The 19,694-nt window shown below is 32.8% G+C and overlaps 1 protein-coding gene across 3 annotated transcripts in view; it reads right to left on the bottom strand.

Moving 5' to 3' along the window:
• Positions 1 to 248: 248 nt before the first annotated feature.
• Positions 249 to 19,694, bottom strand: part of LOC137653781 (uncharacterized) — a 32,815-nt gene continuing 13,369 nt past the window's right edge. For 2 of the 3 annotated variants that reach the window (XM_068387423.1, XM_068387425.1), the window contains exons 8-11: positions 18,035 to 18,203; positions 15,250 to 15,308; positions 13,265 to 13,407; positions 11,016 to 12,404 (exon numbers count right to left, since the gene is read on the bottom strand). In XM_068387423.1, coding sequence (XP_068243524.1) covers positions 12,279 to 12,404; positions 13,265 to 13,407; positions 15,250 to 15,308; positions 18,035 to 18,203 — 497 coding nt within the window. In that variant the 3' untranslated portion in view covers positions 11,016 to 12,278. Of the gene's footprint in view, positions 1,638 to 2,462; positions 2,606 to 4,495; positions 4,555 to 11,015; positions 12,405 to 13,264; positions 13,408 to 15,249; positions 15,309 to 18,034; positions 18,204 to 19,694 lie in introns of those variants that run through there. The other variant, XM_068387424.1, reaches the window with a different exon arrangement.

The raw sequence follows: 19,694 nt of genomic DNA on the forward strand, positions 1-19,694 counted from the left end.
TATATATATATATATATATATATATATATATATATATATATATATATATATATATATATATATACAGAGAGAGAGAGAGAGAGAGAGAGAGAGAGAGAGAGAGAGAGAGAGAGAGAGAGAGAGAGAGAGAGAGAGAGAGAGAGAGAGTTGATGAATTAAGAAAACAACTTTTCTCATTCATTCAATTTCATTTATACAATTCAAAATAATATGCCATTACTTGCAGAAAAAGGAAATTTAAACAACAATAAAGTTAACGAAATAATTATTTCATAAATGTTACAAAGTACAGTATTTATGACTTAGTTTTACGTAGCGTATCAATATAGTAACTTCTAAAATCAACCTTGCTTATTTTTTGAAGTTTTAACATTAACTAAACTAACTTGAATTTACTGTCACAAGCATAACGTTGACTAATCGAAACTTACCTTTCCAAAGTAAACTTTGGCTAAGTTATTGTTATCTTTATTTGTTAAACTTCTATCTTTAAACTTACTAGCTTTAAGTTCATGTTATCAAACCTTGACTAAAGTTCTTAACTCAACTTAGCCCTACTTAACCTTAAATTCCAAAATCAAAGTTTAATTGGCATAAACTAAATATTCTAAAGATACTTTTCTAAAAATAACTCTATCTTTCATAACTATAATCTTACATAAACAAAAGTGAAATAATTTGACTTTAACTAACTATGATTAACCTAAGCTAATCTCATTCTCACACCTAACCTATTCTAAACCTACTTTGCTAAGACTAATTACTGTATAGCCTCATGCCCTAACTACGCCTAACTAAGCTAACCCTCACACGCCTAAACTAACTTAATCTTACGTTGACAAACCCAAGTTTTAGTAAGAAGTAATTTTAGCCTTCTGGAAGCGATGTAAACGTTGTAGAAGCTGTCTGAGGAAAGACTGCCTCTGATTTGAGTCTTTCGGAAGCAATGTAAACGTTGTAGAAGCTATCTAAGGAAAGACTGCCTCTGATTTGAGTCTTTCGGAAGCGAAGTAAATGTTGTAGAGGTTGTCGGAGGAAAGACTACCTCTGATTTGAGTCTTTTGGAAGCGATGTAAGGGTTGTAAAGGCTGTCTGAGGAAAGACTGCCCCTGATTTGAGTCTTTCGAAAGCGATTTAAAAGTTGTAAAAGCTGTCTGAGGAAAGACTACCTCTGATTTGAGTCTTTTGGAAGCGATGTAAACGTTGTATAGGCTGTCTGAGGAAAGACTGCCTCTGATTTGAGTCTTTTGGAAGCGATGTAAACGTTGTAGAGGCGGTCTGAGGAAAGACTTCCTCTGATTTGAGTCTTTTGGAAGCGACGTAAACGTTCTAGAGGCAGTGCACCGATTACAACGCTACCTGAATCCTCAAATTACAGGGAGTTCTATCCTCAGACAGTATCTACAACGTTTACAACGCTTCTAGAAGGATAAGATTACTACCTGTAGTCATTATCTAAAAATAGACATCTACATAAGTCTCCCATTACTCCATGCTCAGAGTCATTGTCACTATTGGTATTTTGTGTAAGCTTCTGGTGGACAGGAAACACAGGAATTCTGGCAGTTGCTGGTGATTCCAGCCTGGCATCGGATAGATGATTGGCATTCCAGATAGGTTTTATACTCTTCATAGACCTGTGGACCAAGAAAGTTTTGCTATAATAGGTTTATATGAATATTTTCTCTTATATTTTCTATCTTCCTCCTTTCAATCTCTAGGAGGTGCAGGTTTGATTTTAATAGCATACCAAGATTTTATACAATTTCCTGAAGGTATTGGGCCTTTGTTGACTAATGCAGTATTATTACTTGAAGCTGTCAATCAACTGATGTGGAACTTTGTCAAAGGCAAAATGGAGCAAAAGATATTTACCATATTATAGAAAAAGTGAAGATAGGCTAAGCTGGATAACCTTTAATTAATCAGAGCAGAATAATGTTGTATATAATATCTATAAAAGGTGTTTCCTGTTTTTGCGATCGAACAAACCCTACCTTGTTGATATTTATTTGAAATCTCTCATCAAACCCTTTCCCATGAATACCAACTTGCTACGGTTTGAGTGATTTTAAAAAGATGTTTCCCTTGTTAAAATTTTGACAAAGCTATCAATGGCAGTCTTTCAAGACCACACAAACCCGCTAGCTTGTTGATATTTATTGGAAAGGTCTCATCAAGACCTTTCTAATGAATACTAACTTGCTGTGGTATGAGTGAGTTTTAAAGAACGCCCCCCCCCTACCCCTCTTTTCCAATTTTGTCATGGTTAATGAGATTCAAAAACCAAGGAACTAAGATACCACCATTGGAAACTCACTCTGGGTCATGAAGACCTTTCCATTGAATACCAATTTACTATTGTTTGCTTGATTTTAAAAGAAGTTCCCCTCTTTTCAATTTTGACATAGTTAATGAGACCCAGAAGCCAAGGAACTAAGAAACCACCATTGGAAACTCACCCTGGGTCCTGTACGGACACCATCGTCGTCTGCACAATAGACGGTTTGTCCCCTCTGTTGAATTTCAGTGTACCTTCCCGAATCCACTCGACAGTCCACTTTGATACCGTAGTCCTTGAAGGTCTCAGCATCCCTGTCGCATTCTGCAATTTAAAGGTTAAAGGTTAAAGGCCTCTGGTTTCAGTTCCAGTCCCAAGGCCCCACTGTGGTGCCCTACCACAGCAGTGGCCTCCCCAGTAAACAGCTTAAACTCACGGCCCCGGGCGGGGATCGATCTGCTGCCATGCGAATGCAAGGCATACACGTTACCACTGTACTAGCCAGGAGAAACGACGAACATCATACCCTTGCTCCTTTTCTCTATCTTGATTTGATTAGTATACGCGACCCGTCAATAATGACGGCATGATATATAAATAGATATGCATATATACAGTGTACCTTTTTGGGTATTCCCCCTCACCAGGGTATGACTATTCTCTCCTCTTCCTTACCCGAGGGACAGGGAGAGATCTAGTAGTTATAAGTCTGGTAATGCCATTAGGCATGACCGGAAATATATATATATATATATATATATATATATATATATATATATATATATATATATATATATATATATATAAATACTTATATATATATATATATATATATATATGTGTGTATATATATATATATATATATATATATATACATAAATTTATACATATGTACATACATACATACATACATACATACATATATATATATATATATATATATATATATATATATATATATATATAAGTATTTATATATGTATATATGCATATATATAAATTATATATATATATATATATATATAGATAGATATACTGTATATATATACAGCCAGATACTTGCTCTTTATCATATAGGAGAAATTATGTTCCTGGCATCCTGTCCAGACATTTATGTTAGTCTCCATCTATTTATATATGTCTGTCTGTCGGTTCGTCTTAAAAGTCTGCTGAGATTGAATTTTTTTTATTCTTAGAGAAAATCACTTTAAACTTACTTTAAAATATTTTAATGTTGCTGCTCCTGAAATATTTTATTCTTCGTTGTTTCCTTTCCTTACTGGGCTATTTTCCCTGTTGGAGCCCCTGGGCTTATAGCATCCTGCTTTTCCAACTAGGGTTGTAGCTTAGCAAATAATAATGATAATAATAATAATAATAATAATAATAATAATACATCTCTTGGTGACGAAGTTTAAAAATTTTATGCATTGGAAGCAAGGCTCAAATCAAATTCCTATCCAAATATCAAAGGAGAATCAAACCATAATATTAAGGTCAAATCAGGCAAGAGTAAGGTCAAGGTCAAACTATGTGAAGTCAAGGTCAAGGTCAATATCCTGTTTAAGGATAAAAGGTTAAATATGAAAAATTCCGATACTTTGGGGGTATTTTGCATCTAAATAATTTTCTCAATTGCTGCTGATATAAATACAGTTTTACATAATTTGTTTATTTACTATCAATATTTGCTATCTTTAAGCTTTGTATCTTCTTCCTAGCAACATCTTTTTCTCATAATTATCTAAACTTTTAAATGGCTTTCAAATGAACTTTAGGACTTTATCTATATTTGTGTGATAATGATAAAACAATTTAGATAGAAATGGGAAGTAAAATAGATGAAAACATTGTTTTTTAGGTATATTCAAATCGATAGATAGAACCTTCGATATCACATATTCATCAATTTGGAATAGATATTCTAAGAACCATCAAATAAAGGTTAAAGGTGTCTGGTTTCAGTTCCACTTCCATCAGAATAGATACTCACCAGAACGTCAGCCGGGCAAGCCCTACCCCCTACTGTGGTAACCCTACCACAGTAGTAGCCTCCCCAGTAAACAGCTTAAACTCACGGCCCTGGGCGGGGATCGATCTCTTGCCACGCGAATGTGACGCAAACACGTTACCACTGTACTAATAGAATGATTTAAATTTATCTAATGGTAGAGCTTTATTTGATTTTGGAAATTTGAATAAGAAAATACTTACGACAGCCATCTCCAGCTGGGTTCCAGATTATTTTGTAGTATTTATCACAGCAGTAGTACCTATGGACGGAAATGATTATTCTTTAGAAACTGACTAAAAAAAATCACTGTAGTTTAAAATTGTCCAATCTTCGTACAATTGGCTCAAGTCCAGAATATGGATGTAAAGCCAAACTCAGAAAATAATGTTACGTTAAAGAAGAATCAAAATTTTATGATAGTTTACAAATGTAGTTTGTTAAGCTTGTTTCAAAATTACTTTGGGATGATTTTTTTTTTTTTTTAAATTTTACTAAGAAAAGTTAATTATTTTAGAATTGTCCGTCTAGTTGAATTCCATTATGTAAATGTAAAGCTAGACTAAAAGAAAAACTGTTATGTTAATTTTCACCCCCAAAGGACGTATCGGTACGTTCTTGCAAAACACTGTTAATTACATGTTTTTACATATTTTTGATAATATCATGAGAAACTTCAGGCATTTTCCAAAAGAATGAGACCAATCTGACCTCTCTAGGACAAAAATTAAGCCTGTTAGAGCAATTTAAAAAAAAATATATAGCAAAATGTGCTCGAAATTTAACCTTATGGTTAATTACATGCCAAAATGTTAGGATAGTTTACAAATCGAGTTTGTTAAACTTTGTTTTAAAAGAATTCGGTTAGATCCCAGAGCCCATATGTTAATTGGGCTAGGAAGTAAGGTTAGGGGCAGTATCATATAATTTTTGTTATACCCTTGTGTGTGTGTATTTGTAACGTCTCTGCCTGGTGTTTGCCAGTCGAAGGTTCGAGTCCCGCTCAGGATTGTTAGTGTCATTAGTGTCTGCAACCTTACCATCCTTGTGAGCTAAGGTTTGGGGGTTTGAGGGAGCCTATAGGTCTATCTTCTGAGTCATCAGCAGCCACTGCCTGGCCCTCCCTTGTGCTAGCTTGGGTGGAGAGGAGGCTTGGGCGCTGATCATATAATATATGGTGTCTCTATGACATTGTCCTGATTGCTAGGGCAATGTCACTGTCCCTTGCCTCTGCCATTCATGAGCGACCTTAAGTAATGATCACACCTGGATGTCAGTACTGTTTGGTAATAGGCTCATAAGGAAAAGTTCCCGTAAATCACCAAATGTGCATATGGAAATGCTTTATAAGGTTTCTGGATGTGGTAATTAAAGTTTTCAACATATTACCATATATTATTATTATTATTATTATTATTATTACTATTATTATTATTATTATTATTATTATTATTATTATTATTATTATTAGAATTGCCATATATTATTATTATTATTATTATTATTATTATTATGACTAGTTTAAAAAGCAAAATGTTATAAGCCCAAGGTCTCCAGTAGGGAAAAAATATTCCAATGAGGACAGGAAATAAAGATATAAACTACAAGCGAAGTAATGAACAATTAAAAAAAAAATATTTTAGTTATAATACATGGAGGGTAAAAATCACGGGCTATGTCGTTCGCTAGTAAGAATATGCCTTTAAATATACTTAAGTATAAAAGATATTAGTTTAGTTTTTTGTGAATATTAAAATCTTCAGTACATAACCAGATACAAAAAGAAAAAAAAAAAGAAAAAAGTAAATGTTCAGTTAACTACCGAATGCTGATATAAAAAAGATCAGGTAATTGCCATACATGGGTATTAAAATTACCAGTTAATTACTGTACATAGATATCAATATCTCCATAAAATTTCTAAGCATTTGATAAATTTCAATTGCTATATAAGAAATCAAAATTACCTTTTAATAAGGACAAAAGGCTTCTAAAATTTCAATTTAATTGCAGTTCGTGATGTGATTATTTCAACGAAATATAATTATTCCAATGAAAATATTATACATAGCTATTATCCATCCATCCATCCATATACCAAGGCACTTCCCCCAATTTTGGGGGGTAGCCGACACCAACAATGAAACAAAACAAAAAGGGGACCTCTACTCTCTATGTTCCTTCAGCCTAATCAGGGACTCAACCGAGTTCAGCTGGTACTGCTAGGGTGCCACAGCCCAACCTCCCACATTTCCACCACAGATGAAGCTTCATAATGCTGACTCCCCTACTGCTGCTACCTCCGCGGTCATCTAAGGCACCGGAGGAAGCAGCAGGGCCTACTGGAACTGCGTCACAATCGCTCGCCATTCATTCCTATTTCTAGCACGCTCTCTTGCCTCTCTCACATCTATACTCCTATCACCCAGAGCTTTCTTCACACCAACTCTATGTTTTGATATTCTAGTAATTCGCTCTGCTTGGATACGAGATCCATAATGAATCAATGAATCAGAATATTAGATTCACCAATAAACCAAATAGCTCAGAGAGATTCATTAGTCAACTCTGCATTTGGATATAAAGTTAATATTTAACGTTATTAAAATCCTAAATAAATTTCGATCTGAAATCTTCAGTTAATAAATAAATGCAGATATGAAATTTTTAGTTCATTCAATTTAATTTTTCATTATAGTCTTTATTTAATTACATCATATCAGTAGAACTTCAAAAGTTCAAAGTTGGAGCAAATGCTTTTTTGTTGACCAGGCAGACATGAGTCTTTTTATAGTTTATATATGACATATTTGTTTTTGACGTTGTTAATAGTTTATATATGACATATCTGTTTTGACGTTGTTACTTTTTTAGAATGATTTATTGTTAATTTGTTCTCTTCATTTATTTATTTCCTTATTCCCTTTCCTCACTGGGCTATTTTTCCCTATTGGAGCCCCTGGGCTTATAGCATCTTGCTTTTCCAGTTAGGGTTGTTGCTTGGATAGTAATGATAATAATAATAATGATAATAATAATAATAATAATACTATAATTCCTAGCCAGCTGACGTAATTGAATATCAAAATTCTTTGATAACTACTGTTGTTGGCAATTTCCAGTATTTCTCCTTAACGCATGCGCAACGATCACTTCACCCGTCATAATTTAACTACTGAGTTTCAAATTAATTCCCCATGTGCAGTTAAACTTCTGCAACATTAATCATCACATACTCTTACACAGAAGACTAATCATCAGCACGTTGAATCTCCATATAGCCACTGCATCATTCACCTCTCTCTTACACTTGCCTTCTTTTCCAGTCTGTCTTCTTCTTTTCCAGTTTGTCTTCTTCTTTTCCAGTCTGTCTTTCACGTCAATTATCCAGTTCTTTTTGGACCTTTGTTTCTTCTTACTTTGTAACGGTTTGGAATTCATACTCTTTTAACCAACACATCTTAACAAATTATTTCTATGCTAGTGTACACGACCCGTCAAAAATGGCGGCTAAATATTTAGATAGATATGCACAAGCGCACGGATTCAGTCCATCCCACTCCCCCCCCCCCTTTCCTAACTACTGTACAACCCCTTTCAATAGGGTATGACTACTCCCTCTCGTCCTTATTGGAGGGACAGGAAGAGACTGAGTAGTTATACGATATATATATATATATATATATATATATATATATATATATATATATATATATATACATATATAAATAAATATACATATAAATATATGTATATATATGCATATATAAATACATATATATATATATACATATATATACATATATATAAATATATATATATATATATATATATATATATATATATATATATATATATTTATATATATGTATATATATATATATATATATATATATATATATATATATATATATATATATATATATATATATATACAGTATATATACTGTGTATCCATACACTTGCTCTTATTATAAAGAGGAGATAGCTCTACCACTTCAGAATACTCTGGACTATCCTTTCGCTAAAGCAAATATTTAGAAATTAATACTTAATCTACGTAACTCAACATTTCATTATTAGTATTACTAGCTAAGCTACAGCCCTAGTTGTAAATGCAAGATGCTATAAGCCCAAGGGCTCCAACAGGGACAAAGAGCCCAGTGAGGAAAGTAAATAAGGAATAAATAAACCATATGTGAAATAATGAAGAATTAATATAATTTTTTTTATAAACAGTAATAAAATCAAAACAGATATTTCATATGTAAACTATAAAAATAATTATGTCAGCCTATTCAACATAAAAACATTTTCTGCAAGTTTGAACTTTTTAAGTTCTACAGATTCAACTACCCTATTAGGAAGATCATTCCACAACTTGATCATAGCTGGAATAAAACTTCTAGAATACTGTGTAAGCATTGAGCCTCATGATGGAGAAGGCCTGACTATTAGAATTAACTGCATCCTTCTCCATCAATTCTTCTCACAACACTTCACATCACAAACACTTCCTCTTCACGGTTTCACCTCTTTTACACTTCACTTCTCAAAGATAGGTTGGTTAAAAACCCTCGATGTTTATTTTCTCCTTGGCTTCAAGGATAATGGAACGTGTCTTTCAAAACTTTTGCATCCTCCTTGCTGCCTTTTCTTAATTGGACCATTCATTGATGTACCTTATCACTTAGCTTAACTTATTCGTTACCTTTACTCACAAATTCTAATGTGAATCAATCATTTATTGATTTCAACATTTATTGTGTATTTCTTATATGTCAGTGGCTATAGAGTAAGTATTTCATAGATTCCCTCTTCCATTATGTATATATATATATATATATATATATATATATATATATATATATATATATATATATATATATATATATACATATGTAGATGTACAGTATATATATATATATATATATATATATATATATATATATATATATATATATATATATATATATATATATATATATATATACGTATACATATCAATATACCTATATACGGTAGTAGGACAGAATGCCTAATGACATAATGCCTAATGACAGAATGTCTAAGGACAAAATGCCTAATTCCTCAACACGGACAAAATGCCTAACAGACATAATGCCTAAAGGACAAAATGCCTAATATACAAAATGCCTAATGGGCAATAGGCCTTCCAGACAAAATGATCTAATTTAGCATTTTTAAATATATCATTCGAGATTAGTAAAGATCTTACAGTTAGAACCCATATAACGAATAATGACAATGCTTTCATAATTAAACAAACACATCCTTAGGTTTTGTTCCTCCAAAGGATGTGGCTGATCTTTTTCACAAACTTTTTTACTTCAATGGACCACTAAACTGAAGATATTCTGAGTGAATTCTTTGAATATTTTAAAATTACATGGCTCGGAATAGTTCAGAGAAGTTGACGAAGTTCAAATGTGGAATGTGCATCATAGAATAGAATAAAACTTTCCGTAAAACCACAAAATCTCTAGAAGAATGGCACCATACTTTTAACAAGAGTGTTTAAATAAGAATTATAACAAGGACCCAACATATCAATTCTATGAGTTATTAACCATTATAAAAGGTTACAGAAAAGGTAGAGTATGCGACACCGGAGAGATTGGGAGACTGGGTTACTAGAGGGATAGGAGGAGGGTCTAGACCGAGGGAGGAAAGGAGAGGGGTGGGACGGGGGTGTGTACGCATTCGAATTGCTTCACCTATTTACCCGATTCACGTGACTTGGGCTTTATTATGACAAGAGTGAATGCCTTAATTAATGAGATTTGCCGGTGGATTAAAGTATAAAATTTTTTTGGGGAGGTCTATCGAGTGCTGATTCAAAGTACCATTCTGATCAAGTATTTAGTATGGGAGATATTTACGAAAAACACACTATATTTGCCTGAAATGCATAGTAGTTCACTTTTTATCACTTTTTAGATGTTTTGTCCATTAGCCAATTTGTATGTTAGGCATTTTGTCCATTAGGCATTATGTCTGTTAGGCATTTTGTTCGAGTTGAAGGATTAGGCATTTTGTCCTAAGGCATTCTGTCCTTAGGCATTATGTCATTAGGCATTCTGTCTGCTCACGCCTATATACATGTATGTATATATATATATATATATATATATATATATATATATATATATATATATATATATATATACATATGAATATATATATGAATATACCCATATACATGTATATATGTGAATATATATATATATATATATATATATATATATATATATATATATATATATATATATATATATATATATATATATATATATACACATATATATGTGAATATATATATATATATATATATATATATATATATATACATATATATGTATACATATATATATATATATATATATATATATATATATATATATCTACATATATATATATATATATATATATATATGTATATATATATATATATATATATATATATATATATATATATATATATATATATATATGTATATATATACAAAGAGAGAGAGAGAGAGAGAGAGAGAGAGAGAGAGAGAGAGAGAGAGAGAGAGAGAGAGAGAGAGAGAGAGAGAGAGAGAGAGAGAGAGAGAAGTTGATGAATTAAGAAAACAACTTTTCTCATTCATTCAATTTCATTTATACAATTCAAAATAATATGCCCTTACTTGCAGAAAAAGGAAATTTAAACAACAATAAAGTTAACGAAATGATTATTTCATAAATGTTACAAAATACAGTATTTATGACTTAGTTTTACGTAGCGTATCAATATAGTAACTTCTAAAATCAAACTTGCTTATTTTTTGAAGTTTTAACATTAACTAAAATAACTTGAATTTACTGTCACAAGCATAACGTTGACTAATCGAAACTTACCTTTCCAAAGTAAACTTTGGCTAAGTTATTGTTATCTTTATTTGTTAAACTTCTATCTTTAAACTTACTAGCTTTAAGTTCATGTTATCAAACCTTGACTAAAGTTCTTAACTCAACTTAGCCCTACTTAACCTTAAATTCCAAAATCAAAGTTTAATTGGCATAAACTAAATATTCTAAAGATACTTTTCTAAAAATAACTCTATCTTTCATAACTATAATCTTACATAAACAAAAGTGAAATAATTTGACTTTAACTAACTATGATTAACCTAAGCTAATCTCATTCTCACACCTAACCTATTCTAAACCTACTTTGCTAAGACTAATTACTGTATATCCTCATGCCCTAACTACGCCTAACTAAGCTAACCCTCACACGCCTAAACTAACTTAATCTTACGTTGACAAACCCAAGTTTTAGTAAGAAGTAATTTTAGCCTTCTGGAAGCGATGTAAACGTTGTAGAAGCTGTCTGAGGAAAGACTGCCTCTGATTTGAGTCTTTCGGAAGCAATGTAAACGTTGTAGAAGCTATCTAAGGAAAGACTGCCTCTGATTTGAGTCTTTCGGAAGCGAAGTAAATGTTGTAGAGGTTGTCGGAGGAAAGACTACCTCTGATTTGAGTCTTTTGGAAGCGATGTAAGGGTTGTAAAGGCTGTCTGAGGAAAGACTGCCCCTGATTTGAGTCTTTCGAAAGCGATTTAAAAGTTGTAAAAGCTGTCTGAGGAAAGACTACCTCTGATTTGAGTCTTTTGGAAGCGATGTAAACGTTGTATAGGCTGTCTGAGGAAAGACTGCCTCTGATTTGAGTCTTTTGGAAGCGATGTAAACGTTGTAGAGGCGGTCTGAGGAAAGACTTCCTCTGATTTGAGTCTTTTGGAAGCGACGTAAACGTTCTAGAGGCAGTGCACCGATTACAACGCTACCTGAATCCTCAAATTACAGGGAGTTCTATCCTCAGACAGTATCTACAACGTTTACAACGCTTCTAGAAGGATAAGATTACTACCTGTAGTCATTATCTAAAAATAGACATCTACATAAGTCTCCCATTACTCCATGCTCAGAGTCATTGTCACTATTGGTATTTTGTGTAAGCTTCTGGTGGACAGGAAACACAGGAATTCTGGCAGTTGCTGGTGATTCCAGCCTGGCATCGGATAGATGATTGGCATTCCAGATAGGTTTTATACTCTTCATAGACCTGTGGACCAAGAAAGTTTTGCTATAATAGGTTTATATGAATATTTTCTCTTATATTTTCTATCTTCCTCCTTTCAATCTCTAGGAGGTGCAGGTTTGATTTTAATAGCATACCAAGATTTTATACAATTTCCTGAAGGTATTGGGCCTTTGTTGACTAATGCAGTATTATTACTTGAAGCTGTCAATCAACTGATGTGGAACTTTGTCAAAGGCAAAATGGAGCAAAAGATATTTACCATATTATAGAAAAAGTGAAGATAGGCTAAGCTGGATAACCTTTAATTAATCAGAGCAGAATAATGTTGTATATAATATCTATAAAAGGTGTTTCCTGTTTTTCAAATTTTGACAACGTCATCAATGGCAGTCTTTTGAGATCGAACAAACCCTACCTTGTTGATATTTATTTGAAATCTCTCATCAATACCTTTCCCATGAATACCAACTTGCTACGGTTTGAGTAATTTTAAAAAGATGTTTCCCTTTTTAAAATTTTGACAAAGCTATCAATGGCAGTCTTTCAAGACCACACAAACCCCCTAGCTTGTTGATATTTATTGGAAAGGTCTCATCAAGACCTTTCTAATGAATACTAACTTGCTGTGGTATGAGTGAGTTTTAAAGAACGCCCCCCCCCCTACCCCTCTTTTCCAATTTTGTCATGGTTAATGAGATTCAAAAACCAAGGAACTAAAATACCACCATTGGAAACTCACTCTGGGTCATGAAGACCTTTCCATTGAATACCAATTTACTATTGTTTGCTTGATTTTAAAAGAAGTTCCCCTCTTTTCAATTTTGACATAGTTAATGAGACCCAGAAGCCAAGGAACTAAGAAACCACCATTGGAAACTCACCCTGGGTCCTGTACGGACACCATCGTCGTCTGCACAATAGACGGTTTGTCCCCTCTGCTGAATTTCAGCGTACCTTCCCGAATCCACTCGACAGTCCACTTTGATACCGTAGTCCTTGAAGGTCTCAGCATCCCTGTCGCATTCTGCAATTTAAAGGTTAAAGGTTAAAGGCCTCTGGTTTCAGTTCCAGTCCCAAGGCCCCACTGTGGTGCCCTACCACAGCAGTGGCCTCCCCAGTAAACAGCTTAAACTCACGGCCCCGGGCGGGGATCGATCTGCTGCCATGCGAATGCAAGGCATACACGTTACCACTGTACTAGCCAGGAGAAACGACGAACATCATACCCTTGCTCCTTTTCTCTATCTTGATTTGATTAGTATACGCGACCCGTCAATAATGACGGCATGATATATAAATAGATATGCATATATACAGTGTACCTTTTTGGGTATTCCCCCTCACCAGGGTATGACTATTCTCTCCTCTTCCTTACCCGAGGGACAGGGAGAGATCCAGTAGTTATACGTCTGGTAATGCCACTCGGCATGACTGGAAATATATATATATATATATATATATATATATATATATATATGTATATATATATATATATACATATATACATATATATATATATATATATATATATATATATATGTACATATATATACATATATATATATATATATATATATGTGTGTGTATATATATATATACATAAATTTATACATATGTATATACATACATATATATATAAATATATATATACAGTATATATATATACTGTATATATATATATATATATGTATATATATATATATATATATATATATATATATATATAAGTATTTATATATGTATATATGCATACATATAAATTATATATGCATATATATACATATATATATGTGTATATATATATATATATATATATATATATATATACACATATATATATATATATATATATATATATATATATATATATATATATATATATATATATATAGATAGATATACTGTATATATATACAGCCAGATACTTGCTCTTTATCATATAGGAGAAATTATGTTCCTGGCTTCCTGTCCAGACATTCCTGTTAGTCTCCATTTATTTATACATGTCTGTCTGTCGGTTCGTCTCAAAAGTCTGCTGAGATTGAATTTTTTTTTATTCATGGAGAAGATGACTTTAAACTTACTTTAAAATATTTTAATGTTGCTGCTCCTGAAATATTTTATTCTTCGTTGTTTCCTTTCCTTACTGGGCTATTTTCCCTGTTGGAGCCCCTGGGCTTATAGCATCCTGCTTTTCCAACTAGGGTTGTAGCTTAGCAAATAATAATGATAATAATAATAATAATAATAATAATACATCTCTTGGTGACGAAGTTTAAAAATCTTATGCATTGGAAGCAAGGCTCAAATCAAATTCCTATCCAAATATCAAAGGAGAATCAAACCATAATATCAAGGTCAAATCAGGCAAGAGTAAGGTCAAGGTCACACTATGTGAAATCAAGGTCAAGGTTAATATCCTGTTTAAGGATAAAAGGTTAAATATGATAAATTCCGATATTTTGGGGGCATTTTGCTTCTAAATCATGTTCTCAATTGCTGCTGATATAAATACAATTTTATGTTTTGTTTATTTACTATTATTATTTGCTATCTTTAAGCTTTGTATCTTCTTCCCAGCAACATCTTTTTCTCATAATTATTTAAACTTTTAAATGGCTTTCAAATGAACTTTAGGACTTTATCTATATTTGTGTGATAATGATAAAACAATTTAGATAAAAATAAAAAGTAAAATAGATGAAAACGTTTTTTAGGTATATTCAAATCGATAGATAAAACATTCGATATCACATATTCATTAATATGGAATAGATATTCTAAGAGCCATCAAATAGAATTATCTGAATTTATCTAATTATAGAGATTTATTTGATTTTGGAAATTTGAATAAGAAAATACTTACGACAGCCATCTCCAGCTGGGTTCCCGATTATGTTGTAGTATTTATCACAGCAGTAGTACCTATGGACGAAAATTATTCTTTAGAAATTGACTAAAAAAAATTCACTGTAGTTTAAAATTGTTCGATCTTCGTCCAATTGGCTCAAGTCAAGACTATGGATGTAAAGCCAGACTCAGAAAATAATGTTACATTAAAGAAGAATCAAAATTTTATGATAGTTTACAAATGTAGTTTGTTAAGCTTGTTTCAAAATTACATTTGGATGATTTTTTTTTCTAATTTTACGAAGAAAAGTTTACTATTTTAGAATTGTCTGTTTAGTTGAATTCCATTATGTAAATGTAAAGCTAGACTAAAAGAAATACTGTTATGTTAATTTTCACCCCCAAAGGACGTACCGGTACGTTCTTGCAAAACACTGTTAATTACATGTTTTTACATATTTTCGATAATATTATGAGAAACTTAAGGCATTTTCCAAAAGAATGAGACCAACCTGACCTCTCTAGGACAAAAATTAAGCCTGTTAGAGCAATTACAAAAAAATATATATATAAAAATGTGCTCGAAATTTAACCTTATGGTGGGTGTAAAAGGGTTAATTACATGCCAAAATGTTAAAATAGTTTACAAATCGAGTTTGTTAAACTTTGTTGAAAAGAATTTTTGGTTAGATTCCAGAGCCCATATGTAAGTTGGGCTAAAAAGTAAGGTTAGGGGCAGTATCATATAATTTTTGTTATACCCTTGTGTGTGTGTATTTGTAACGTCTCTGCCTGGTGTTTGCCAGTCGAGGGTTCGAGTCCCGCTCTGGATCGTTAGTGCCATTAGTGTCTGCAACCTTACCATCCTTGTGAGCTAAGGTTTGGGGATTTGAGGGAGCCTATAGGTCTATCTTCTGAGTCATCAGCAGCCACTGCCTGGCCCTCCCTTGTGCTAGCTTGGGTGGAGAGGAGGCTTGGGTGCTGATCATATAATATATGGTGTCTCTATGACATTGTCCTGATTGCTAGGGCAATGTCACTGTCCCTTGCCTCTGCCATTCATGAGCGACCTTGTGTGTGTATTTGTATGTGTGTGTATTTGTGTGTGTGTGTGTAGCCAGACATTTGCTGTTTGTTATATAGGGGAGAGACTGATATTCAGACAGCAGTTTATGTGGTTATTGTGTATGTGTATGCTTACTTGCATTATGCTGTTACTAATCTATAGTCAATTCTTTATAGCGAGGCAGGTTTGCACCGATTTGCAGGGGTGCCCTTTTAGCTCGGAAAAGTTTCCTGATCGCTGATTGGTTGGACAAGATAATTCTAACCAATCGGATAGCAGGAAACTTTTCCGAGCTAAAAGGGCACCGCTGCGAGTCACTGCAAATGCGCCTCATTAAAAAAAATGAGTATAGCTGTAACACCTTAGATCAGCTTGCAAAGGAAAGTTTTTGATTCGGAATCATTTGTAAACCTTGTTCTTTTTTTAGTTAATTGCAATGTTAAGTTTTTAATACGGAAACATTTGTGAATCCTGTTTTTTTTTTTTTTTTTTTTTTTTTTTAAAGAAATATTGGTCATGTTACTAATCCCTTATGTTGGCTGGGGTTACGTTATGGAGGCCTCGAGTAAAACCAGCTTAAGTAGCAGAGGCTATTGGTCCTACTCAAGATGGTTAAAGCAATTCAATATAGTAAAAATAAAAAGGAATATTTATAAATAACTATAGATACAACTTGACAAAAAAAAAAAAAAAAAAAAAAAAAAAAAAAAAAAAAAAAAACCTACTCAAAATGGATCTTGCTATGATAACCTTGAATTAAAACTGTTTTTTGTATGAGAATAAACTTGAATACCATTCCTTGCAATTTAAAATACTTACATTTTATCAATATATTGTAAGGAAAAGAAAGACAGAAAAGACCCGTCTGCATTCTTGATTGCATAAATTTCACAGTCAAAATGTAAGAGCTGGAATCCAAGTTGAATTAAAACTGTTTTTTGTATGAATACCATTCCTCACAATTAAGAATACTTACATTTTATCAATATATTGTATGGGACAGAAAGACAGAAAAGACCTGTTTGCAATCTTGATTGCTTAAATTTCACAATCAAAATGTAAGATCTGGAATCCAAGTTGAGTTAAAACTGTTTTTTTTTTTTAATGAGAATAAGCCAGAATACCATTCCTCACAATCTAGAATACTTACATTTTATCAATATATTGTATGGGACAGAAAGACAGAAAAGTCCTGTTTGCAATCTTGATTCCTTACATTCCATCAACAAAATGAAATCCAAGTTGAATTAAAACTTTTTTTTTTTTGTATGAGAATAAGCTTGAATACCATTCCTCACAATTTAGAATACTTACATTTTAGCAATATATTGTATAGAACAGATAGACAGAGAAGTCCTGTTTGAAATCTTGATTGCTTAAATTTCACAGTTAAAATGGAAGATCTGAAATCCTAATTGGTTTAAAACTGCTCTTTTGTATGAGAATAAGCCAGAATACTATTCCTCACAATTTAGAATACTTACATTTTATCAAGATATTGTATGGGACAGAAAGACAGAAAAGAAAGGTAGGGAAGAAATGTCTTGGGAGAGGTTGCGAATAGAGAGGGGAGGGGAAGAGAGTCGGTAGGAAGAGAGATAGAGGCATAGCTATTATGGCAATAGTTTGAAGGGAAGAAACGCATTGTTATAAGACCTCTTCTCTATAAAGGCTTCATTTCAAAGAGAACCTTCTCAGATTTTAGACATTTAATGTTACAGTTAAGAATACTTACATTTTATCAATATATTGTATAGGACCATAGGAGCCATCTGGGTCGCAGTGTAGATTAGAGGAGGGCGCCTGGACACCTTTCTCTTTCAGAAGGTCCGAGAGGACGGCAAAGGCGTGGAACTCGCTCTCGCAGCGCCTCAGGTATTGCTCACCAATTTCTTCTTTTTTATCTGGAATAAAACGTTTTTCTATTATAAACTAGTTTGGCTCAAAAGAAAAGATTTTTTAGTAGTTGTGGACGTACACAAACGAGGCTTTTTTTCTGGTAGTTATAGGAGTTCACAAACAAAACGCTTTTTGGTAATTATAGGCGTTCACAAACAAAACGGTTCTTAGTAGTTGTGGACGTTCACAAACGAAACGTTTTTATTTATTTACGTTCAACAACGAAACGGTTTTCGGTAGTTGGGGACGTTCACAAACGAAACATTTTCATTTATTTACGTTTACAAACGAAAGCTTTTTTTTTGTTGTTGTGGACGTTCACAACCGGAACGCTTTTTAGTAGTTATATACGTTTACAAACAAAACGGGTTTTTAGTTATGGGCGTTCACAATCGAAACGTTTTTTAGTAGTTATAGACGTTCATGAACGAGACGTTTTTTAGTTAGAGGAGTTCACAAACCAAGCGTATTTTAGTAGTTATGAACGTTCACTTGTGTTATAGCCCAATTCGGCTATAATGAAACAATTTGTAGGTTTAACAATAACATCAAATGCAGCCGTTTCTAGTCCACTGCATGACTAAGGCCTCGAACATGTCCTTAGTTACATCTTTGGTTTGGCCATTTTCATCTCCATGCTGGCGACTGTGTATTAGTGATAGTGGAAGACTTTATTCTGATCCCTCAAAGCAAACCAACCTAGTATGGGTGGCCTTGACTAATACAGCTTTGCTAATCATGGCGATACACAAACCCTTTCATCACGTTAAGGCATCCCCACTCAGAAAGGGAGGAGGTTTAAACGTAATTTTAAACTATGACTTCCTTAGTTTAAAAAAGAAAGGGTTTTGTAGATGACATCGAGGTCAGCTTGTATTATGACTTCTTTCGACTTGAACAAAACGTTTTATAAAAGCCATTGACAACGTAAGACCTTAACATTCTTACTCCGTGAATACAGTTACTATTTGAATTATAGATAACAAGCCGTTGAACTCATTACACCCAAACATTGCTACTTTGTAAGTACTGATCTCTGACATTATTACTTTGCAAACAGTTACCAAGCATTGATACTTTATGAATAAATATCACAAACCTTCCAACTAAGTAAATACAGAACTCAAACATTGCTACTTTTTAAACCGCTCCCAAACATTGCTACTTTGTAAATATTGATCCCTAACATTCTTACCCTGTAAACACAGATACCAAATATTCCTTCTTTATATGAACAGAGATCAAACACATTCTTTTATTTGTGAATACATCCCAAACATTGCTACTTTTTGAAAACAGCTTCCAAACATCGTTACTTTGTAAATATTGATCCCTAATATTCTTCTGTAAACACAGATACCAAATATTGCTACTTATCAAAAACAGCTCCCAAACATTCTTACTTTGTAAATATTGATCCCTAATATTCTCCTGTAAACACAGATACCAAACATTGCTACGTTTTAAAAACAGCTTCCAAACATTGTTACTTTGTA

Source organism: Palaemon carinicauda, chromosome 14 (genome assembly GCF_036898095.1).
Source record: "Palaemon carinicauda isolate YSFRI2023 chromosome 14, ASM3689809v2, whole genome shotgun sequence".
Classification (NCBI taxonomy): domain Eukaryota; kingdom Metazoa; phylum Arthropoda; class Malacostraca; order Decapoda; family Palaemonidae; genus Palaemon; species Palaemon carinicauda.